The sequence below is a fragment of the Balaenoptera acutorostrata genome, chromosome 9 (genome assembly GCF_949987535.1).
Source record: "Balaenoptera acutorostrata chromosome 9, mBalAcu1.1, whole genome shotgun sequence".
In the NCBI taxonomy this organism is placed as follows: Eukaryota; Metazoa; Chordata; class Mammalia; order Artiodactyla; family Balaenopteridae; genus Balaenoptera; species Balaenoptera acutorostrata.
In genome coordinates this window covers 56,101,420-56,125,920 of record NC_080072.1, presented here as the reverse complement: position 1 = coordinate 56,125,920, position 24,501 = coordinate 56,101,420, and the positions used below count along the sequence as shown (strand labels likewise).

At 52.1% G+C, this 24,501-nt stretch overlaps 1 protein-coding gene across 1 annotated transcript in view; it reads left to right on the top strand.

Annotated features, from left to right (window-relative positions):
- LOC103002685 (guanylate cyclase 2D-like) overlaps positions 1-24,501 on the top strand; it is a 51,364-nt gene that overhangs the window by 4,888 nt on the left and 21,975 nt on the right. The window contains 13 exon segments of the mRNA XM_057553267.1: positions 837-1,457; positions 5,566-5,906; positions 7,651-7,956; positions 8,277-8,334; positions 9,640-9,705; positions 9,813-9,878; positions 11,857-11,969; positions 14,367-14,541; positions 14,781-14,936; positions 15,239-15,388; positions 18,843-18,991; positions 21,765-21,928; positions 22,353-22,545. Of these exon segments, the coding sequence (XP_057409250.1) occupies positions 837-1,457; positions 5,566-5,906; positions 7,651-7,956; positions 8,277-8,334; positions 9,640-9,705; positions 9,813-9,878; positions 11,857-11,969; positions 14,367-14,541; positions 14,781-14,936; positions 15,239-15,388; positions 18,843-18,991; positions 21,765-21,928; positions 22,353-22,545 (2,558 nt within the window).

The window sequence follows — 24,501 nt, the reverse complement described above, 5'->3', positions numbered from 1 at the left end:
GAGATAGAAGGACCTTTGTTTGAACAGGGCTGTGAGGGGGATCGGAGATGGGGCTGTGCACAAACACTGTAAACCCTTGAGCTGCAAGCACAGAACAGGGGAGCTACCCCTACCCAGGCGCTGCTTGTGCTTTGGGGCCCGCAGAGTCTGGCAGATTTAAATGCTGTGAATGGTGCTGGACTTGAGGGTCAGAAGCAGAGGAGGCTCAGAGGGAGAACTTGGCCCACTCTGGAAGATGAGTGAAGGAAGAAATAATAATAGTAGGTTGAAAGAGGTAAGATTGGTTGAACATATGTGCACCAGGGACTGCTAAGTGCTTCACATCATGTCATTTAATCATCATGATAACTCCATAAAGTAGGTTTCATTATCCACATTTTACAGAAGAGAAAAATGAAGCTCAGAAACTTCAGAGATTGGTCTAGAGCCACAAGGATGGGAAGCAGTGAGCCGGGTCTGGCCAGCTCTCACTCTGGAGCCCACGCTGAGCCACTGAGCTCCAGCCCAGGACCGTGTGTGGGTATCACGGGGCTGTGAGCCAGTCCTGTGGAGGAGGTTAGGCCCTAGAGCTGGGGGTCTTCCGATATCATGGGTCCAAATCCCTCATTTTACCAATGAGGAGACTGAGGTTCTGGGGGCAGGAGGGGTGTCTGCCTCAAAATCATGCAGGAAGCACAGGCAGAAAATGCTAGAAAGCAAACCTTGTCTTTATCCCTCTTTCCAAGGACTGCAGGAGGGCTTGTATCCTGAAGGGTGGTCCTGGAAGCTGCTGCATAGGAAGGCCTGCCAACCCTGCCAGGGCCCGTGAGGGTCTACTCTCAGCCATCCAAGGATAGCCCCTTTCCTGCCACTTCTCTCGGTGCTGCTTTGGGGCGCTCTCCTGTGGGCTGGCTGGACCTTCACCCTGGGGGTGCTGGGTCCCTGGGACTGTGACCCCATCTTTGCTCAGGCCTTCCCCAGTGTGGCTGCCCAGCTGGCTGTGCACCAAGCCCACCAGGATTCCTCACTGGCGCTGGGCTCACAGCTGACTTCCGTGGTTCTTCCCACGGGCTGTGACACCTCTAGCGCCCTGGCCACATTCCTGGCCCACAAGAACACCGTAGCTGTTTTTGTGGGCCCTGTCAATCCTGGTTCCTGCCCAGCAGCAGCCCTGCTGGCCCAAGGCTGGGGAAAGACCCTCTTCCCCTGGGTGTGTGGGGTTCCAGAGGGAGGAGGTGTGCTGGTGCCCGCCTTGCCTTCGGCTGCCCACGTGCTGCTGTCCGTCATGAGACATTTTGGCTGGGCTCACGTGGCCATTGTGTCCTCCCACCAGGACATCTGGTTGGCTACTGCCCGGCAGGTGGCCATGACTCTCAGGGCATATGGGCTGCCTGTGGGGCTGGTGACCTCTCTGGGACCCGGGGAGCAGGGGGCCACAGAGGTCCTGAAGCAGCTCTGCAGCGTGGATGGTCTGAAGAGTAAGTGTATGTGGGTGTTTTCCTCCTTTGGGCAGCCGGGACTTCATATGGCTGCTGATGGGGAGTTTTCTTATATCAGACACTGGGCTGAGCACTTGACAACAGGCCCACATTTAACCCCACAGCAGCCCTGTGAGCTAGTTCTGCTGAGGTCTGCATTTTGCAGCTCAGAGAAGGTAAGTAACATGCCCAAGTCACACAACTGGCAAGCAATACAGCTGGACTTTGAGCTCTGATGCATGTGTTAATTGTGAAGTGGGAGCCAAGGGCTTTCTTGGTTCTTGCCTGGTAGAGTGAAGAAAAGGAGAGTGTAGTAGGACCTGAGTCCCAGGAAAGCTGTTAGAGCCATTCTTAGTTTCTTGAAGTTAGAGTCAGATCCTTCATGGATTTGTTGATCGATGGAATGCTTCCTGCATTTATTAAGCCCCTGCTGTGCTGGATGCTGGGTTGTCTGGTGAACAGGACAGACAGAGTGGTTGGTCTCTAGTGGACGACCAAGTGATGGACAGACAAGTGTATAAGCAGGTTATGACAGAGAGGTCAAGGTCACCCCAGGGAGTGGAGGCCAGGAGAACAAGAGCAGGCATCGGTCCAGGCCTTGGGGGATCTGAGGGGGCTTCTTGGAGGAGGTGGCACTTGGCCTGTCTTTAAGGAATTAGTTAGGCAGGGAGAGTCATGGTGGGTTGGGGTGTAGAAAAGAGGTAGCACCTGGAAGACAGAAGGGACCTTAGCGTTCATCTGGACTGAAGCTTTTTCAAACTGTGGGTCATGGCCCTTTTAGGTCAAGAAACCAATTTAGTGAATCAAGACTAGCATTGCCAAAAAAAAAAAAAAAAGAAAAAAAAGAAAGGAAGAGGCTGGACTAGAAAGAGAGAGAGAAGAATGGAACTGAGTAGGATAGAATAAAAATGGTGAATGTGAGCGTGGAGGGCAGGCAGCTAGGAAGGTATCATTCTGTGAAACTTCCAGTTTTGCGTGTGTACTCCTTTTATGTACTCAGCTTTGCTAGCCCACCAAGGTAAAATGTGTTTCTTACTGCGGCACTGGCAACAGTTTGAGAACCACTGAGACCAACCGCTGTGCTCTATCTTTGAGGGAATTGAGGCTGGTACCAGTGAGGAGCGCTGGGGCGGGCAGCCTCTGAGCTCATGTGGCCTGTAGTGAGTTAGAGCCGAGCGGAGGGTGAGGCCTGGCCCAGGTGTGCCTGCCGCCCCTCAGGACAGGCGCCTCACTTCTCTGAGTCCAGTTTGCCAGCAGGGGAAATGGGGATAATGAGACCCACTTCACAGGGTCGAGTGTTTTGTACACGCTTCATTCAACCACGGGCACTGAGCTCTGCTCTGTGCCTGACGCTGGCTGAGCTCTGGGGACACAGAGAGGAACCGGCCGGGCTCCAGCAGGGAGGAGCTTGAGGCTGGCGGGAGACAGATGTGGATACGGGGAACCTAGGAGCCCAGAGGCTGGGGGAGCTGATCTGCATGGGTGTGGGTGTGGGCAGGGCTTTGCCGAGGAGGCGACATCAGGGCAGAGTCTGAAAATGAGAAGTGATGGCAGATGGAAATGAGGGGAAGGCATTGCAGGCACAGGGGTCAGCTAGAGCAAAGGAATGGAGGTAGCATGTTAGCGGGGCTAGGAGAATGAACACTTCACTTCTGTGTGGCAGTGGGAGGGAAACCTCACCAGACGCCTGCTCCACCCCTCTTGCAGGGGGTTGAGTTCTGGCCATGATGCTGGCTTTCAGAAGCCAGAAGGCAGAGTGGTTAGGGGCACATTCTCTGGGATCAGATCACCAAGATCCCACTCCTGGCCCCATTTCCTACCAGTTGTGTGACCTCAGGCGAGTCACTTAACCTCTCTGTGCTATAGTTTCTTCATCAATGACATGAGGTTAATGAAAGCCCCAACTTCATGGGGTTGTGAAGATGAGATGGACTACAGTAAGTCCCCTACATATGAATGAGTTCTGTTCTGAGACCGCGTTCATAAGTCCAATTTGTTTGTAAGTCCAATGAAGTTAGCCTAGATACCCAACTAACACAATCGGCCATGTAGTACTGCACTATAATAGGTTTATAATACTTTTCACACAAATAATACATAAAAAACAAACACAAAAAATAAAGAAAATATTTTTAATCTTACAGTACAGTGCCTTGAAAAGTACAGTTTACACTATAACAGCTGGCACACAGGGGCTGGCATCGAGTGAACAAGCAAGAAGAGTTACTGACTGGAGGAGCGAGAGGAGGTGGGAGATGGTAGAGCTGAGGGATCATCGGCAATAGGAGATGGAGGGCAAGCTGCAATTTCACTCACGCCTAAGGTAGATGGAACGCATGTTCGCATCTTTGAAAGTTCGCAACTTGAAGGTTGGTATGTAGGGGACTTACTGTATTGCAGGTAAAGGGCTTGGAACAGTGCCCTGCACACAGTGAGCACTGCTTTTAATCAATGTGGGCTTTTATCTTTTAACCGCTCCCGTTGTGTGGGGTTAGCTCCCCCTTGTGGCCAAATGGAGAACAGCGCCTCTGAGTCCTTGAAAGAGAAAGGAGCATTTTGGCAGAAGCTGCAACAGAAGCCAGGCAGAGGAGATGGGACCAAGATAGCCCTGGCTCTGTGTCCACTCAGTCCTGGTGGGTCTTTCTCTGAGGGCCCTCCCCACTATTTTGGGGGTAGGGAGGGGTGGCTCCCACCCATGGCCCATATAGCTTGGCCCCACCAGGGGTCAGCAGAGTCTGGGGCTCCTGGTTCTGGCTTCTACATGACCAGGAGTCCTCAGGCCCCCTATTCCTGGGTAGGACTTCCTCCTCAGCAAGGAAACCCTTGGCCTTCCTTGATGGCTCCATATTCCTGGATTTTCTGGAGAAAGGGATTGCAGTAGGAACCTGGGCCCCAGCCAAAACAAGTGGTGACCCTTTTTTGACTGGGGTTGCAGCCCTGGTCAGGGACTCAAGATGCAGAGGACTTTTACCTTGGGCAGATGCGTGGGACCCTTACCTTGGGCAGGATTCTCTTCTGTCCTGGGTGCCTGGGGATGAAATCAGCTGCCTTATTATCATGGGCTGGTTTCTTTTACGAAGGCAAAGGGGAATGCATTCATGTCTGCTTAGACCTGGAGTATGCCACCCAGAGCCACAGATGAGATTACAAGCCAATGATAAATGGATAAACAAAATGTTTGTACAGTGGAATATTGTGCAACCATAAAAATGAATGGAGTACTGATACAGGCTACTATATATGGATGAGCCTGGAAAACATGGCAAGTGAAAGTAGCCGGACATAAAAGGCTGCATATTGTACAATCCATTTATATGAAATGTCCAGAAGAGGCGTATCCATAGAGACAGAAAGTAGATTAGTGGTTGACTGGGGTTAGGAGGAGAGAGAAATAGGGTGTGACACGTATTGGGTACAGGATTTCTTTTGGGGGTGATGGAAATGTTCTAGAATTAAATAGTGATGGTGGTTTCATAACCTTGTATATAAAACTACTGAGTTATACACTTTTTAAATGGTGAATTTTATGATATATGAATTGTCTAAAATTTTTTTAAAATGTTAAACAATAAAAAGATTACAAGCTGGGAGCCAGCCTGCCCGGGTTCCAATGCTGGCTCTACGTCCCCGACGGCTATGTATCCTGGGGCAACTCCTTAACCGCTCTCTGCCTTGGTTTCCTCATCTGAAAGTAGAGCTAATGGTGAGCATACTTTTTCGTACTGCTGTTAACTGAATGACTAAATGTTTGTTAAAATACTTTAGGACAACACACAGCAAGCTGTCAATAAATATTAGCAATTGTCTGAGCCAGTGGGGCAGAGGGAGGGTGGAAATTGGTCAGAATTATTCGGAGGGAAGGTTGGAAGGGACATATTAATACAAATGTATCCTCAGCTGAGGGGATTCTTTTTTCACCAGGTCAAACCCAGATTTGTCAGGGGGAGCAGATAAAGGGGAAATTCCACCTTTCTCCAGACTGAGGGGGAGGGGAGGGGCCTGGGGAGGGGCAGCGGAGGGGGAGGAGGGGACCTGAGCTGCTCTCCAGGGCCACAAAGTTCTGGGCTTCGGGGAAGGCGTGGAAGGTGAGCTGCAGCCTCTCCCCGAGTCGTGGTGCTGTGCGTGCGCTTGGCGCTCCTGGGCGGCTCTGAGCAGCCCGCCCTGCTGAGCCGGGCAGGGGCCCAGGGCCTGGCAGACGGGAGGCTGGCCTTCCTGCCCTACGACACGCTGCTCTTCACCTTGCCCTACTGCAACCGCTCCTACCCGGCCCCAGGCGACCGCAGGCACCTGCAGGAGGCCTGCGGTGCCGTGCTGTCAGCCTGGAGTCCGGCCTCAGACACAAGGACTTTGAAGCTGCCGGGGCCGCAGAGAGGCGGCTGCCCACCTGGAGCCGGAGCAGGGAGGTCGGTGCAGACCTTCGCGGGGCCCGGGGCGCGGGGCCACGGACAGGTGTGCACGCCCCTCGCCCACTCTGGGCCTTCCTGGCCTCGGCCAGTCACCCCCTGGACAGCCGTCCTGCCTCTGCTGTGGGTACATGACCTGTCCCTAATTGGACAAAGTGTCTCTCTGCCCAGTCCCTGGGTGTACTGTCTGTCTGTCTCTTTCTATCTCTTATAGGTGTGTGTGTGTGTCTATCTGTCTGTCTGTCCATCTCACTTCTTTCTCATGTCTCTCACTGTCTTGGCCACTTTGTCAATTCTTCTCTTGTGTCTCTCCTGCCTCCATTTCTCTATCTCTGACTCAGTTCCTCTAATTCTCATCTCCGGCGCAGCTGCTCTTCCTCTTGCACACCTTCTTCCTCTCCTTTCTCCACATCTCTCTAGCACATTGTGAAGATGAGAAAGAGAGAGCAATGGAAGTGTGGGAGAGCAGGAAGGTTTTCTGAAGTCACTGCTGTGGATCTGAAGAGTGTGGGTGGCCGGGATGCGGCTGCCGGCTCAGTTTTGGCTTACAGGACTCAGCTGCCTGAGTCTCTCCTGGGATGTCTGCTTCTTGGTGATAAGAAGACCATAGTGTCTGGAGGTGGTGACAGGGATGTGGATGACGATGGAGGGTCATTCAATCAGTCACTCATCTGACAAATGTGGGTTGAGTCCCTCTCATGTGGCACTGTTCGAGGCATCAGGGACGTGGTGATGGGTGAGACAGACTTGGCCTTCAAGAAGCTTCCATTCTGTTAGGGCAAGACAGACAATAACCAAGCAACCCAATAACCAAATTTAAATAGTGATTGTGTCGCCAAGAAAATAAAACAGGATAAAGTGACAGAGAGTGGCTGGGATGGAGTAGTGGGCAACAAGAGACAGGATAAGCAGAGAATGGAGGAGGTGGCACTTGAACTAAGCTCTGAAGGATAAGGAGGCGGCCAGGCGAAGATCTGGATGAAGAGCCACCAAGCAGGGGAAAGAGCAAGTGCAAAGGCCCAGAGGCAGAGTGAGCATCAATGGCCAGAGGAACAGGAGGAAAGGGAGTGTGGAATGGCAGGACCATCATGAGTGATGGGGAAAGGGATCTGAGATGAGCTTGGGGCCTGATCACGTGAGGCTTTGTCAGCCAGGTAAGGAGTCTGATCTTACAGATGAAATGGAAAACCATCAGCGAGGTTTAAGTAAGAAAAGATTTATGTTTTGTAAAAACATGGTTTGGTTGCTTTTTGGGGAATGGTCTGAAGAGGACCAGATGAAGCAATAAGGCCCTTAGGAGGTTCCTGTGTGGTTCAGGTGAGCAGTGACGGGGGCTGGGACCCAAGTGACAGTAGTAGATGTGGCGAAAGGTCAGTTAGATTGGGAACAAATTCTGGCATAAAACCAAAAAGATTTGATGATGAACTGGAAGAGAGAAATAGAGAAGTTGGGAATCAAGCCTAAGCTTGAGAAACTGGGCAGGTGGTAGTTCCATTTCTTAAAATCTGGGAGGAGTGGAGTTTGGTGCGGTAGAATCAGGAGTTCAGTTTTGGGCATATTAGGTAAGTCTGAGACGTCTGTGAGTGGTGGTGGCCGCCATGATGGTGGAGATGGTGAGGCTTCTGAGTGGGGACTGAAGTAATGGTGGGACTAAAGAAAGCACTGCATTGGGGAATGGGGAAAGGGGATAATAATTCAATCAATTGCTGCTGGCAGGAGGGCCAGGACCCAGAAATGTCTGGGAGTCTATGCCATGGGGTTATGGGGTTGAGGGACCTTCTCTTCCACAGGTGTCCCCACCCTTTGGAACCACCTATGATGCTGTTTTCCTGCTGGCCCATGCCCTGAACAGCTCTGAGAGCCACGGGGCGGGACTCTCAGGGACCCACTTAGGGGACCACACAGGGTCTCTGGATGTGGCTGGCTTTAGCCAGAGGATCCGGACAGATAAGAAGGGCAGGAGGCTGGCTCAGTATGTCATTTTGGACACAGATGGTCGGGGAAGCCAGCTGGTTCCCACTCACATCCTGGACACAGGCCCATGGCAAGTGCAGCCCCTGGGCAGGGCCATACACTTTCCAGGAGGAACCCCTCCGGTACGTGACTCCAGCTGCTGGTTTGACCTTAATACTCTCTGCATGAGAGGTAATTCATCTATCCATCCATCCATCCACCCATCCATCCATCTGTCTATCTGTCCATCCATCCATCATTCATTCATTAAGGCTCTCCATGTGGACAGTCACGTGAGGAGCAGGGGCAGGAGCAAGGAAGAGACTTGACCCGCCATTGAGAAGACTGACCCAGAGGTTGTGAAGCTCCAGGGAAGACTAGCAAGGCCTCGCCTCAGCCTAGCAGAGCTAAAGCATTTACAGAGCACGTTCCCATGTCTCAGCTCTCCTAAACTGCACCGCAGCCTTGTGACAAGGACACTGTCCTCTGTGGGCCCCAGTGGACAGCTGAAGCTCAGAAAGGTTAGGTGACTTGCCCAGGGTCACACAGGGAGGCCTCCAGTCTTCGACTCCAAGTGCAGGATTCCCTTTACCTCATGACCACTGGGGAGTGTGAGCTGTGAGGCCCACATGTTCTCATTTCTGACATTCATCTACCTGGATTTTCATCCCTGATGGAATTGCACTGACATGCAAGCACATAGGTAGATAGAGATGAGCACACATCTACATGTATACGCAAGTGCACCCACACTTCCTAGTGCACACCTAGTTACAGTTACCACCGTCGGTGGGTAGATTCAGGTCTGGCCAGGCTCGCTTATGTCCCTGCCCGCCCCAGACCTTCAGCAGCCACCCCACCCCGTGACCTTGGCTCTGCTGCTCTGTTAGCTCCATCTCCCAACACTGCTTCGCTTCTCCTTTCCCCAAACACATGCCACCCTTTCTGGCCTCCCTGTGCATGTGCATTTTCCTCTTCCTCGAGTGCTCCCACTTTGCCTGGCTAAATCCTTCCTTTCCTTACAGAACAACTCTGCAGTCAGGGCTGGGAGCCCACCTCTGTGCTCCCCATAGCCTCTGGGTGCACGACTTCACAGGGTGTGTGTCCTGCACTGGGGAGGACCAGTGCCATCTGTCCCCAGACTAATGGGAGCTCATAAGAAGAAGCCTTCACCCAACAGTTTCTTTGTCTCTCTTTTCCTCCACAAATATTGATTGAGGACTTCCTAGGCACCAGGCACTGTGCTCAGCCCTAGGGAAGGAGGAATGAATGAACCATCGTCCCTGCACTGGCTTAGAGCACTGGCCCTCACCCCTGACCCCCCAGTACACCGTGAGCTCCATCACAGTGCTGGCTGGCAGTGACCGTGTCTGTCATCTGCCGTTGCATCTTCAATTCTCGGCACTGAGCTCAGCACACAGTGGATGTTCCAGAAACGATTGCTGATGGATTTGTTGAATGAATGAATGAATACCTGTCAGAGGGTAAAGTCTGCGAGCCAGGGCTGATGGAGGAGGTGTCTGTAGAGTTCTCTGGGCTCCAGCAGCCCCTGGCTGCCTCCATCACGGCTTTACCACATTGTGTGGTGTTATCTCTGCTGTTCCCGCCTCTGCCACCAGACAGAATCCCCCAGAGAGTGGAGCCTGGGGCTGGTCTTCGAGAATATTAGCTCCATGAGGGTTGGGACGATGTTTCATTCAGGCTCCCCCCACCCCTCAGCGGCCTCTCTTACTTGGGTGCCTAATTGGCATCTCCAACTTGACTTTGTCTGAAATTGAACTCCTGATCTGCCCCCCGGCCTCCTCCCATTGTCTTCCCCACTGCAGGTAATGGCAACCCCATCCTCCCAGAGGCCCAGGCACCCTCGTCTCCTCACACCCCACACCCAGCCTGTCAGCAGCACCCTGGGGCTCCATCTTTAGAATTCGCCCAGAAGCAGAGCCCTGCTCACCACTCTCCTGTCTCCTCCCTGGTCCAGGCCCCCATCGTCTCTCGCTAGGTTACTGCAGCGGCCTCCCCGCAGGCCTCCCTGCTTCTGCTCTTGTCCTGGACCTCACCGTGGCAGGTTGGAGGATCCTCGGAAAACATAGTCAGATCTGGCTCTCCCCTGCTCAGAGCCTGCAGATGCCCCCCTTGCCCGGAGTCCAGCCAGTGCCCTCTCTGCCCTCAGCTCCCGGCCCTCCGTCTTCCTCACATGTGGTTCTGCCCTCCCGTTGAATACACCAGGCACACTCCTGCTTCAGAACCTTTGTGCTTGCGGCTCCCTAGGCCTGGACTGCTTTCCTGTCTATGCTTCTTCCCTCACCTCCTCCAGATCGCAAGTCAAGCTTCCTTTCTAGGAGCCTGGGTGAGGGGCAGGGTGGACGATGGTTGGGAGCCCAGATGCCTGAGCAAGGCGGCTTGGGTTTGAACCTAGGCTCTGCCACTCACAGACAGTTGCCTATCTCTCTGCTTTCTCTTCCACAAAATCATGGTCATGACCGTACCTACTTCTAGAGGTCATTGTACAGAATAACTGAATTGAAACACGTGACATCCTTAGCATAGGTGTTTAGTGCAATACAATGTATAATAGTATAGTGAGTACTACAAGCTATTCAGTGCTATTATTATTATCTGGACTTAACTCAAATTGGGGGAGATTCATCAGCGGGCAGACAGACAGTGCTTATCCTTCAGCAAAAGAAAGGAAGGGAGGGAGGCAAAGAAAGAACTTCTGTGGCAGTGGAGGTCAATGTCCTCTCTCCAGAACAGGGCCTGGCATTTCACCACCTTGCCAGCCCAGGCTGAAGCTGGGGTTGCCCAAGCAAAGTAGCCCTCTCCACCTTGCCCAGCGGTCCTGAGCAGCCTTTTCACACCCAATCCTGATATGAAAGCTGGAGAGGTTTAGATTCAGTGTAAGGAGGGCCCTTCTAACAGTCAAAGTGAATGACACTGAAATTGGCTGCCAAAAGAGGTAGTGAGTGGCCCATCGTGGAGAGTGTGCAAGAAGTAGGATAATCATTGACAGGGATCCACAGTATTTATTCAGCATCTTGCTACTTGGGCCTAGGCACTGCCTGCGTGGGTCTACCCTGGGGCTTCTCTCAGCAATGGGCCAACCTAGGTCACCCTCCTGTTTGCTTTGGCAAGGGACAGTGAGATCCTGGGTCCCTGAGGCCCTGAGTTGGGGGCAGCACCCAGCCCAGGATAGCCTCTGGACAGAGCCTGGGCCACCAGCTGACACGGAAGCTGGAAGGTCAGAGGTGAGACCAGCAAGATTTTAAAGTTGCTGAGGACACTGTGATTTCTCAGGGGCTGGGTTCTCAAATTCAACAACTGACTGATGCTCTGACTCTCCTCTTCCGCGCCCCACGGTTGATGAACCGGGCTAATTATTTCTAGGGGAAGCAGCATGAGGCTCTTGCTCCTTCTTTTCCACCTTCTCCCTTGGGGAATCCCATCATTTTTCTCTTCTGCTGAAAGGAGGCTTTAATGATGTACAAAGCATGTTTTGTCTGCTCCTCTGAATGAGCTGCGGGCGAGGCTGAGGCAGAAATCCATCAGTGACGAGGGGAGAGAAGGCTAAGGTTACAGAAAGCCCTGGGCGAGGACAGAGCCCCTGCCCAAGGCCCCCGCCTCTCTCACCCTCCCATCTCTCCTCCCCTAGGGTTCCTGGGTCACAGAGACCCCCTCACTTCGCTGGGTTTGGGGTGTCATAGGTGCCAGAGGCCTGCAGAGTGAAGCCGACCTCGGCCTTGGGAGCTAACGCACTTTCTATCCACTATCTCGTTAGCCCTCTCCATGTGGGTGTGGGTGTCATCCTCGCTTTACAGAATTGGGACATGAAGTTCAGAAAACTGAAGTCCCTTGTCTGAGGTCGCAGAGCTAGAAATGGTAGAGTGAGGACTAGAACTCAGGTCTGCCAACCAAAGGAGACAAAGTCTGACTAGTTTCCACTGGCCGGGCTCTTCCTGGCTTGAAGCACACAGAAAGAGCACATTTATGGGGAAGAAGCTGAGGCTGAGAGAGGCTGAGGGTTTGCCCGAGTTGGGGACCAGCAGCGGGTGAACTCTTGTTGTCTTTTCTTAAACAGGGAGAGTGGGTGTGGCTGAAGAAGTTTGAAGCTGACACAGCCCCTGAGCTGCGGCCGAGCTGCCTCAGCCTCCTGAGAAAGGTAGAGCTGCAGAGGGCGTGGAGGGTGGGCTGCGGACGGGGTGCTGTCAGGAGACCCTTACTGGTCTGGATTGGTCTCTACTCAATGCAGAAGCTTCTAGCCTCAAAAAAGGAAGTGCTTCCTATCATCATGATCACTGCCCCATTGTCATCACAGATGTACCCCGTCACTGTCAGCATCACACACCAGCATTCCCAGCGTCACATCACCACCAGTATGATCATCACCATGACTACGAGGGGCACAATCCTCTTCATCACTATCATCACATGGTACAGTCAGCACCACTGAAGGACCTCAACTGTATCCTCCATCCCTCTACACATCCATTCATTTGTCCACCATTTTTTGAGCACCGCCTATGCTCTGGGCTCTGGGGACACAGCAGTGGAGAAAAGAGACAGGATTCCTTTCCTCGGGGAGCTTCCAGTCACCTATCGTCACTACTCACATAAACCCCTTCACCCCCGAGATGGTCACCATCCTGAGAAGCACTGTGGGATGGAGGACAGAGCATAAGATTTGAGTCAGGAAGATCTGAGATGGAATCCTGCCTCCATAGGACACTTAGCTTTCCTGTAAAATGGAGCTGATGAAATCCACCCCAGGGGAATTATGAGGATTGGAGAGAACAGATGAAATAACCTAGAACTGTCTCTGGCAGGTAGAGTGCCTTTGGAAAATTGTGGATTTTATTATTATTTCCAACACCACCACCATCTGAAATCAGCTTCGGAGAGATTCAGTGTCTGGAGGTTTAGGTTAGGCATTTCCCAGTGGGAATCTTGCAATCAATATGTGTAGATGTTTCTTAAAAGAAAAGGTTCTATCTGTGGGCAAATGAGTTTGGAAGTTTCTTGGCTTAGATACAGGACTTCTCAGAACCTTTACTATGCTGTTCTGGTTATCTATGACTGTGTAACAACTTATCCCAAAATGTAGTGGCTTTAAACATCAACCATTTTATAATATCTTACAATTTTGTGGGTAGGAAATTTGAGCAGCGCTCAGCCAAGCAGTTCTTCAGTTCCACTTGACCTGTATTGGGGGTCACTCAGTGGTTTTTCGGCTTGTAAATGGGCTGTCAGTGCTTGGCTCTCAGGTCAAACCAAGTCTACTGCCTGTTTTTGTAGAAAAAAATTTGATTGGAACACAGCCATGCTTGGGCCTGGGCACTGCCTGCGTGGGTCTACCCCGGGGCTTCTCTCAGCAATGGGCCAATGGGTTCGTTTATGTAACTCTCTATGGCTGCTTTCACACTGCAATGGTAGAAGTATTTGTGACAGAGATTGCAAGGCCTGCAATGCTGAAAATATTTACCATCTGGACTTTAACAGGAAAGTTTGCTGACACCCTGTCTAGAAGGCCTCAGATGGCTTCACTTGCATGCTTGGGGCCTTGGCTGCGTGGTTGGAAGAGAGGACTCATCATGACATGCCTTCCCACCGTGGGTACTCTCAGGGCCTCTCCCCGTGGTCTCGCCAGTGTGGTGACTCAGGGTAGAGTGACTTCTTATGAGCATTCAGGCCTCCAACTGAGAGGGCGCCAACAAACAGGAAATGGAAGCCGTCAGTCTCCTAAGACCTGGACCCAAAACATGCAAGATCACTTCCACCGTGTTCTATTGGTCACAGTGTCACAGAGCCTGCTCAGATTCAAGGGGAGGGGTCAGAGGCCCAAGCTCTTGCAAGCAGGAGTGTCAAAGGATTTGAGGCCATTCTTACCTCACCGTGTATGCTAATAAGCATGCAAATCTCTAAGGAGGGGGAAGAGTATTGAGGTTTCCTCCACTTAGTTGACCCCTGAACTGTTTTAGCGAGGAAGGCCATGCCAGACAATGGTTTCATCTTTCCTGCTCGGGTGAATGCTAGCCTTGCTGGCTGGATTCGAGCTCTCTGACCTGCTGGACTGCTTGTGCCTGATCTCTTCTGCTCTTCTGCTCATCAGTCTCTGAGTCTTGGGGAGGGAACTTACAAAGTTTCTAGGTCCATGATGTCACTTAGGTTGAGAATAGTCCTAGATCCCTATTCTGTGGAGTTGGCTACAGCCTATTCACTTATTCATCTGTGATGCTTCCACACACTCATTTCGCTGGCTCATTCATTCATCCATCCACCCATCTACTTACCCATCCACCCATTCATCATCCATCCACCCATTCATACATCCATCATCCATCCACTCATCCTTTATCCATCCATCCATCCATCTACCCATTCATTATTCATCCATCCACTCATCCTTTATCCACCATCCATCCATCCACCCATCACATCCATCCAACATTTCTGATGCCTCTCTGTGTTCAGCTGTGTGCTGGGTGCTAAGTATTGGGGGTCAGATGTCCACACTTTGAGAATCCCCTGGAGGCTGCTAAGGGGACCATTGCCCTGGCAGATGTGGGAGCTGTGGCATGAGAACATTGCCACTTTCCTGGGCTTCTTTGTGGCCCCTGGGGTCAGTGCTCTTGTGTTGGAGCACTGTGCCCAGGGCAGCCTGGAGGACCTGCTGCGGAATGAGGATCTGCGGCTGGACTGGACTTTCAAGGCCTCCCTGGTGCTGGATATGATCCGTGTGAGAACTCTTCTCAAACCTGGAGCTGTGGAGGCAATGGGGAGGGAAGGGAGACAAGAGATGCTCAGATTTCCTAGGCCTGGGCTCTTTCCACTTTGGCTAACTGAGAAAAATCTGACAGTGTGGCAAAGGGTGAGGGAGGCAGGAAGGTTTCCTGGGGTCCGTGGGAATTCTGAGAGAAGCAGGGGTCCTTCTCATTCACCACAGGCCTCAGGGACCCCCATTATTCCACCGCAGGGGGTGTGGTATCTGGCCATCGGCATTTCCCTCACGGCCGCCTCAAGTCCCGAGACTGTGTTGTGGCTGGACGCTTTGTGCTGCAGGTCACTGACCATGGTTATGCAGAGCTCCTGGACGCTCAGCGGGCTCCCCGCCCCCGGCCAGCCCCGGAAGGTCAGCTCAGGGGTGGGCAGGAGGCTGCCAGTAGGTTCTGAGACCTCTGTTTACACTGGGTGCTTGTGAGGCAAGGGGAGAGGGGGAGATGTCCGGTGCTCCGGTACTTCCTGTGGTGTGACCTTGAGGTGATGGCTTTTCCCCTCTGAGCCTCGGGGCCCTTACCTGTGAATGGGGGAGGACAGAAGCACCTCCCTCCTCCGGGGCTGTAGGGACAGGACGACGACACCACATGTGTGAAGTGCCGCCCAGCTTGGGTGGTCAGCGGGTGACGGCTGTGTGGCCTCATCCTGTGATTGCAGAGCTGCTGTGGACGGCTCCGGAGCTGCTGCGGGGGCCCGGGGATCCCGGGCGGGGCACCCTCAAAGGAGACACCTTCAGCATCGGCATCATCCTGCAGGAGGTGCTGACTTGGGGCCCGCCCTATGGTTCCCCACGGCTCTCAGCGGAAGGCACAGTATCCTCTGCCTCCTTCCTTGGCCTGTCTCGGGCGGAGACCCCACGTAGTTGAGGAGCTCTGTGAGCATCAGGAAATTGGGGCCTGAAGATAACCACACAGACACACATGCCTGGTTTGACAGCAAGAACTGGGTTTCTTTGACTTAAGCCAGGCAGCCTTCGGCAACTCTGCCAAAATGGCAGCTGACCAGCTCCAGGGCTAAAGACGTTGGTTTCTGGGTATAAGCCCAACCCCTTCCTTCCTCTCCCAATGTCATTGCCGTGTCCAGAGGTGCTCATGCCCTAACCACCGGGCTGCCCAGCACAGACTTTGAGTCTATGTAGACCTCAGTTCTCCCCCTGGATCACTTACTTACTACGTGACCTTACACAAATCACTTACCCTCTCTGAGCCTCAGTTTTCCCATCTTTATAGTGGGGATCAGATTTTAAAATGTGTCAGACATCTGGTCCATGCCTGATGTCACCAGTCGGCTCAGTATTTGGGGGCTTGGTCCTCTGCCTGAGTGGGGCTCCTTGAAGAGCATCTTTGTCCCCCTGCTTTTGGGTGTAATCACTCACACCTTCCTCATCATCACCTGGTCTTAGGCATTTTCTCTTCTGACCCCAGTGCCAGGGCCCAACTTCAGAAATATTTCCTCCCCTTCTGTGTTCTCTGTCAGGGCTCCCTGGACTCTAGGCTGCTCTTCTAATTGTCCCCCTGCTGCCTCTGTCCCGTTCCAGGGACCTGTCTCACAGATACCCTGCATCTCGGCCCGCAGTACAGGCAGGGATGGAGCAGAACCCACCACCCCTCCCACCCCAGATGGATAACCTTTAACTCACGGGGAGGCCTGGCCTCGCTTCTTTTCTCCACAAAGCATTGCTCCATGAATAATGAGCATTCCAGGCCCCAGATTTATGGGGTGGAAGAGTGGGAAGGGAAGGAGCTTGGTCATGCCGTTTGTTCAACTCTCCTCAACTGCTCTGCTACCCCCGGCAACATCTGCCTGCTGAGAGAGGGGGGACCAGCCAGATGGGTCTGTCAGCCATGCCACCGTGCAGGGCCCTTCAGACCGGGGCTTCTCATGCTTTAGGGGCGAGGTCTGGAACCCCAGGGTCACCCCTGGATTGGGCTGTCAGTCCTGGACCTGCTACTCCCTGGCTGCAGTTTTCCTGGTGTCAGGTGGTAAAATGTCAAGAGCATAGTCTTTGGGGGACACGGACTTGAGACCAGCTCTACACCAGTTCACCTTGTGACTCTGAGTAAATCTCTTTCAGGCTCTGAGCCTCAGTTTTCTCATCTGTAAAATGGGGACCATGATGCCTGCCTCCCAGAGTATTTGTGAGGATTCAGTGAAATGCCTTAGACAAAGTGCCTGGCATACGGTGGGCCCTGGGCGGTTTTAGGGGTGTGCTAGTGGGGAATCCCATGTTCTCTCCTGACTCTCCCATTTGGAAGCAGACCTCCTTGCTCTTAGAAATAGCATCTTTTTAAGATCCTGTCGTGGTTGGGGGGGATACTTGTGGTTTCCAAAGCACTTTCATATGCGTTATTCCATTGGACAACCCTGTGAGGTGGGCTAGTGCACTCTTTTCGGAGATGAATGAAGTGAGGCTCAGAGAGGGGAAGGGATTCCCTAGCGGGAAGCCATGGGTCTAGGATTTGGGTGAGCTCAGCGCTCTTGCCCTAAACTCTCCTGGAGTCATCGACGGAGCAACTTCTCCACAGAGCTGGCTGTGCAGCCTACCCGGTCAGTGGCCAGCAGGGCTGATCCATCACAGTGATGCATGGGGTGTGGACGGCGGGCCCGGCATGGGGAGGGAACACGAGACCCGGCCTGGCCTGGGCCAGGGGTTCCCAACATGCTTGCCTGTGAGGACTCCACTTTAATGACAAAAAAGTTTGGAGCCTCACATGCTACGATTTGACTTTTAATATCCGCTGACTGAGGAAATGCCCAAAGACAAAAATCTGCTCTGAAATCAGCAACACTTTGAAATGGATCTGTATTTTACGCATCACAACACCATCCAAATACTTTTGAAAAAGAGCTGGACGTGTGTGTGTGTGTGTGTGTGTGTGTGTGTGTGTGATATTATTGGTTCCATCTGCACACACTCCTTTGCAAGCACATACAGCTTCCCAGACCCTTTACTCAGAGGCCCTCAGGGTCTGACGCCTGCAGACCGGGAACCTCTGGGCAGAGAAAATCGTGCAGGCTGGGAGGCGATCAGGCTCAGTTCCGGCGTCTGCTTGTTACTGACCCTGTGGCTGTGGGTGACCTAGTTTACTACCCCGGAACCTCAGTTTCCCTGTCTGTAAAATGGGACAGTGAATCATGGGCTGCCCCCAACAAGGAGGCCAACCAAGGGAAATCCAGAAAGAAGCTTCTCCTCACTGGTTCCAAGGGACCCACCTCCTCACCGTCTCTGAGGAAGATCACAGCCCTCCTCAGAGACTAACCTGCTGTACCTCTAACAACCCTGTGTGGTCTGTACTATCATTATGCCCTTTTGATAGGTGAGGAAACTGAGGCTCAGAGAGATGGCATAACTTGTACAGAATATAAGTGGATAATCTCGAAGTCCTCTCCTGTGCTGCTGAGAGCCTGAGCTTGGTACCCAGCCTCACCTCCTCCCGGTGCTCCTGTGAATCTCTCAGCTCCCCCAGGCCCCACTACAGCTTCCCGAAGTGGGGTTATTTCCATTGGTTTTTAGGTGGGGAAACCGAGGCACAGAGTGATGGCAAGTGGCAGAGACGGAGCTGGATTGTTGATCTATCTGATCTCGACTTAGTCTGTGGTCTTCACCATGTGGAGCGGGGACAGGAAGATCCACAGTAGGGGTGGTCCTGGGAAAATAGTCATCATGATGGTGATAATGATAAGCATAGAGTCTTGCTTCACACTTGTGGAGAGTTGGTACCAGACAGCCTCCAGGTGGCAGGGCTGGTAGAAAGAGCTGCACTGCGCAGGTCTCAAGCACATTCGTGGTCATTGCTGGTAACAGAGCAGTAACAAGTTGTGCAGGGTTTAGGGGTTGGAGTGAACCTAGTACCCCAAGATCTAGCATCTGTCATCTCCTCCCTCAGCACCCCTCTTAAGAAGGCAGTTTATTAAGCTCATTTCACAGACGGGGAGACTGGGGCTCAGAGAGATTGCTGTCTTGTTCACCATCTCATAGAGAGGTGGTGGCGGATCCAGAATTCAAACCCTGTTCACCCGTCTCCCAGGCTGAGACCCCTTCCCCGGCCACACTCTGGGGCAGACCCAGGAAAACAGTGATCCTGGTCCACTGGCCAGCACGTCCCGGGGCACAGATCAAGGGGCTGAGGAATACCCTCGGGGCCTGATGTCTGCACCCCACGGGCCCACCCTGCCCTCCCTCTCAGGATCCCAGGCCCACCCCTTCCCATCAGCCCTCCTGGGGACCTCAGCCCCACTGCCTGGCCCGTGCTTGTTGCAGAAATCATCAGGAAGGTGGTGTCTCCCCCTCTCCTGTGCCGGCCACTGGTGTCTGCTGACCACGGGCCACCTGAGTGCATCCAGCTGATGGAGCAGTGCTGGGAGGAGGCTCCGGAGGACAGACCCAACCTGGACCAGATCTGTACCCAGGTCAGTGTCCCCAGAGGAGCTGGCTGCTCACAAGAAACGGCTGATCAGTTCACCTCACTTTCCCCAGTGGGGGCCCCGCGCTCTCCCCGGGGCCTGGAACCACTGTGCAGAAAGGGGGCAATGGGCCAGCATCGTCATCGCTGAGGGTGAGGCCCGAGGTCCACCATCTGAGGAAGCTTTCTCAGAACTCTGGGTTCAGGGACATTTGCCTTCCTGAGCACCAAGACCTGTGCTAAGTGCTGTGCTTACTTCATTTAACCCTAATGATAGCTCTCCAAGGAAGCATTGCTGTTATCTGGGCTCTACAAGAGAGAAACCCAGGCACAGTGCGGTGAGGGGACTTGCCAAAGGTAAGTGAGGGAGTGAAAGGTGGGGCTGGAACCCAAACCCAGGTTTGTCTGTGCAGTGCTGATGCTGGGGACCCAACCCTGTGCCAGGCCTCCTGGCACCAGAGCAGAGGGGCCATTTGTGGCTGTGTAGGCAGCGCTGGTTCCCCGCATCAGGGGATGGAAGATATGAGGGGGACTGGGGCCCCCCAGGCCTGCCTTGGGGACTGCACTGGGAGGGGGGAAGCAAGCCTGTACGAGTTTGCAGGGTGGTGGTGGCGTGTGTGGGCCTGACTGAGCTGGCTAATGGCTCCCACAGAGCAACCCATCAAGCCTGAGGTGACATCTTTGTGCCTCCCGTTCCTGCCCTCCACTTCCCAGCCGCAGTGGAACATTGCCAAGGAGAGGTTCAGTGAGCGAGAAGGGCTTGCAGACAGGTGATGAGGGAGAGAGAGGCAGGAAGACAGGAGAAGCACACAGGTGTCCTATGGGAAATCTGGACTCAGAGTGAATGAGCTCTCAGTGGCCACTGTGAGGGTGGGTTGCAGAGCTAGGACGAGCAACCAGTTCTTATAACACCAGCCGAGAATCTTTCCAGGGGTCAGAGACTGCCATAGCTAGCGAGGTAGGGGAGAAAGCTCTTGCCCTGAGTGAGGGGTGAGCCTGCCTAAGGCTCAGTGGCAGAGAAGGCAGAGACAGGCACATGATATGCGTCACATGCAGAAGGTGAGAATTACGTCACATTGTGGGGAGGCTAAGGGTCAGAAGGCCTGCCTTCAGATCTATGCTCCCACTTACCTACTACTTGATCTTGGCCAAACTGATTGCACTGTTGAGCCTCAGATCTCCTTAGGTGATGCCTAGAAAGACTAACTCTGGTCTAACTTGACATGTTGGTGTGACCATCAAGTGAAATAACCAAGCCAAAAAAAAAAAAGTAATTTTCTGAGGAGAGAATGAGGAGAAAGGGCACTGACCTTGAAGTCGAAAGACTTGGGCTATGTTCATATAACATTGTTCTGGGAGTACCAGCCAATGCAATTAAGCAAGAAAATGAACGTTGTAAAGGAAGAAGAAAATGATTGTTATTTGTAGATCCTATGATTTTGTTCCTGGGCAATGCAAGGGAAACAATGGAAAACACATTCCAAATGATAAAATAATTCAGAAGGGTAGCTGATGATAGCATTAATATATAATAGACCTCAGTTTGAAACTCTGTTCCACCATTACGTTGTCCTATAATAAGTTATATTTCTCAGATCCTTTATTTCTTACTTTATAAAATGGGGGCCTTCCTTGCAGAGATGACCTTACAGTCAGCTTCTTGTCTATATTGCTGTCTCAAGGTCAGCAGCTGTCACACTTATGGCAACTGACCTCTAAAGCTTAGGCCTCTGCTTTTGATGAGCAATACAAAATAGGTGCTCTTCAGGGGCTGCTGCTAATCCCTACTTTACAGACATTTGCCTGAGAGAAGCAGTATTAATGAAGGTTGGATATGCACACCTACACACACACAAAGGTCGAGATGCTGGATTTAGACAGGAATGAACCCCTCCACTTTGATCATCATTAATTTGCTTCTCCTACTGACTGCACTTTGGGAACGTGCAAACCACACTGGGGAAGGTTCTAGGAAGTCTCCCTAGGAAACGGGGTGCCATATTTCCTATAAGGTTGTTGTTGAAGGTACAATTTATAACAACATGTGAATATCCTCTTATGACGACCTAAGAGAGGTACTTCTCTCTGCTCAGCACCAGCAGTAGTTGTGTTCCTTTTGAGCAACTAGTTTAATACTCCATTGTCTCATGGACTCCATAGTTATGTAATCTCTATTTCCCTCTTTTCTTTGTTGCTAGGAAGCTCATATCCAAAATTGTGACCAAATTCTAGCATGCATTTTGCATATAGACCTCACTCCTGGATTAACTTTTTTTTTTTAACCTTTACTCTCCTTTGGTCCCAGTGCCCGTACATATTTATTATTTTATTTTGTAAACAATTTTTTGAAAAAGGAGAGAAATAAAGAGGTAGAAATAGATTATATACGTAAATAATCTACATACATTGCTTTTATCTATTTACCCATCTCTTCATCCATCCATCCACTTATCTTTGAGAACAAAGACTGCCTATTCCACAGTGTTTTTGTGAGAACCAATGTGTTTGTTAATGGTGATGCAATGCTGGGCAAACTTTCCTGTGCAAAGTCCTCTCCCTGCCTGTTCACCTCATAGAGAACCAACCCATTTTTCCTCCCAGCCATCTGTGCTTTCGCTTGTCAGAGTTGCCACCCCTGGTCTATTACATATCTGCTCCCCACCATCTGGCTCTTCCAGGCAGGGACTATGTCTGGTTCATTCCTGTGGCCCAGATTCTCAACCTGAGGGCCGAGTGTGCTGACCTTCATGGACAAATTGGGATTTTCATTCCATTTTCAGTTCAAAAGCATCAACCAAGGCAAGAAGACCAGTGTTGCTGACTCTATGCTGCGGATGCTGGAGAAGTATTCCCAGAACCTGGAGGACCTGATCCAGGAGTGGACTGAGGAGCTGGGGTTGGAGAGACAGAAGATGGAAGGGTTGCTCTCTCAGATGCTCCTGCCGTGAGTGGACTTGATTGTGCCTCTAGCCTCAGTGGCTCTGAGCATGGGACCTGGGACATAGTAGGTGCTCAGTAAATCTGGGTTCCATGAATTCATTCAATTCATTCATTGTTTATTTATCCAACATATTTTAATAAAACGCTTACATGTATTAGGCACTTCTGGGGGCACATGAGTGTTGAATTTCTGCTGCCTCTTTCCCTAGGGAACAAGGACAAGGCACAGGGTCCCCCATCTGACCTCAGAGGAAATAATGTCCAGAGAGGGGCAGGTATTTGCTGGAGGGAAGCCAGCACACCAACAGAGCTATCCCAGATCCCCTGACACCCAACCCAGGATTTTCCCCCAAATATCCCTCTCTCACTTCCAACTGTGGAAAGAGGGTCCTCCCACTTTGTGACTCTGGCCCTACCCATCCCTTCAGGTCTGTGGCTGAAGCTCTGAAAATGGGGGCGACCGTGGAGCCAGAGTACTTTGACCAGGTTACCATATACTTCAGTGACACTGTAGGCTTTACCACCATCTCAGCCCTGAGTGAGCCCATTGAGGTGGTGGGCTTGCTCAATGACCTCTACACACTGTTTGATGCTGTTCTGGGCAACCATGACGTGTATAAGGTGAGAGGACCAAGAGGCAGGCATTCCATCTCTCCCTCCTCTATGTTGTGTTTGCATCATACATTTACTTCCACTCATTTATTTATGCATTTTTTAATCAGTAAGCTATTGTTGTGTAACAAATATCCCCCCAAACCCAGTGGTGTAAAATGATAAGCATTTATTATTGCTCACAAGCCTATAGGTCCAGCTGGAAATGTCCCTGGACTCAGCTGGTCTCACTCATACATCTGTGGTCAGTTGTGGGTGAGAGGAAACTCTGCTGATCTTGGCTGGACTCTGGAGCCTTTGTTGAGATAACTCGGTTCTGGTCCACATGGTATCTCACCCTCTAGCAGGTGAGTTGGTATGGTTTACATGGTGTGGCAAAGTTCTGAGAGAGAAGGCAGAAGCCCAGAAGCCTCTTGAGATCTAAGCTGGGATCAGGCACATTGCCGTTTCTGACATATTCTATTGGTGAAAACAAGTCAAAAGTCCAGCCCAGATTTAAGAGGTGGGGAAAGATATTCAACCTGTGCCAGGCAAGGGCCGACAGGTGAGTCAGCTTCCGTGCCTGCCCTCGGGGAACTCTCAGTGCTGGAGGCTGAGAGGGCCCCCAATCCAGCTAGGAGTAGATGTGTAAAGAGCAAGGAAGGCTTCCTGGAGGAGGTGTTGTCTTCCTAGCATTGTCCAGCCTGGGTGTGGGTGCTCCAGGCAAGCAATGGGGGAATAAAGTGCTAAAGCTTGAGGCTTGAGAGGGTGGACCTAGTAATTGGGAGGGATGCTGAATGGGTTGTGATGGCTAGACATGAAGTGGGCCAGCAGTGGGAGTGAGTGGTGGGTGGGAGACGCTGGAGTGGGCAGCAGGGGCTTGGCAGAGCCGTCAAGATCCTCCACAGTCTAGTCCCTGTGCACCTCTCGATTCTGGGTTTGAGTCCCACCCTGACCACCAGCTTCTGTGTCACTTTGGCTTCCCCTCTCTGGACCTCTGTTTCCTTATCTATAAAACAGGAATAATGACTTCAGTCCCAGGGGTTCACAGATGATGGGCAGATCCTCTCCCCCTGGTAGAAGTGCTGTGTAAACTGTGAGCCTGTGAAAGTGAATAGCTTTCTGTCCTCTACACCTGCTTTGGGGACCTTCCCACCCCACCCCTGCCCCTATTCTGATCCAATTGTTGGGGGGGTCCTAGGTCAGCCTCAGACATGATGGATGAGGTGGGGAGGAAGCTCCAGGAAACAGCCATACTCTGGCTCCCCTGGCCTTAGCCTTCGTTTGTGACATGCCAGCCCCCTTCCTGCCACCGCCCTCCAGGAAAGCGGGGACTGGGGAGGGCCAGGCCCTGGGCTGAAGCCAGGATGGAAAGGATACATGGGCAGGAAGTTTCAGAGGAGAGAACTAACGCTTTGAGGTGCCAGGAAGTCTGCTGGTAGCATTACACACAGTGTCCCGACAACAGTAATCGCCAGTACTTCTTGAGTGCTTAATGTATACCAGACACTGGTACACAGTCTAGATGCCTTATATGTATTAACCCATTTGATCATCATAACAATGTATGAGGTAGATAATAGCACCCCTAATTTACAGATGAAGAAACAGGTGGTTAAGCAGCTTGTCTAATTACATAGTCCCAGCAGGATATGAAGCTGAGACTTGAACTTGGGCATTCTGGTCCTGTAGCCCCACTTCATCAGGGTTCACCATCCCAGGACACGGACAGCCTCAGGATAAAGCCACAGGTTCGTAGCGGCCCCTAAGGCCCTCCAGGAGCTGGCCACCCCTCCCTCCCCACTGCTTCTCCACACTCTGCCCCTGCAGTCCTCTGTATTCCTCACACAAGCTTTGCTCTCTCTCTAACCACAAGGCCTTTGCACATGCTGTTCCCTCCTCCCGGAACCCTGCTCTCTCTCCCCTTCTGCTCCCTCCTGGTCTCAGGTTAGCTGCCCTGCCCTCCCAGACATGGTTAGGACCTCC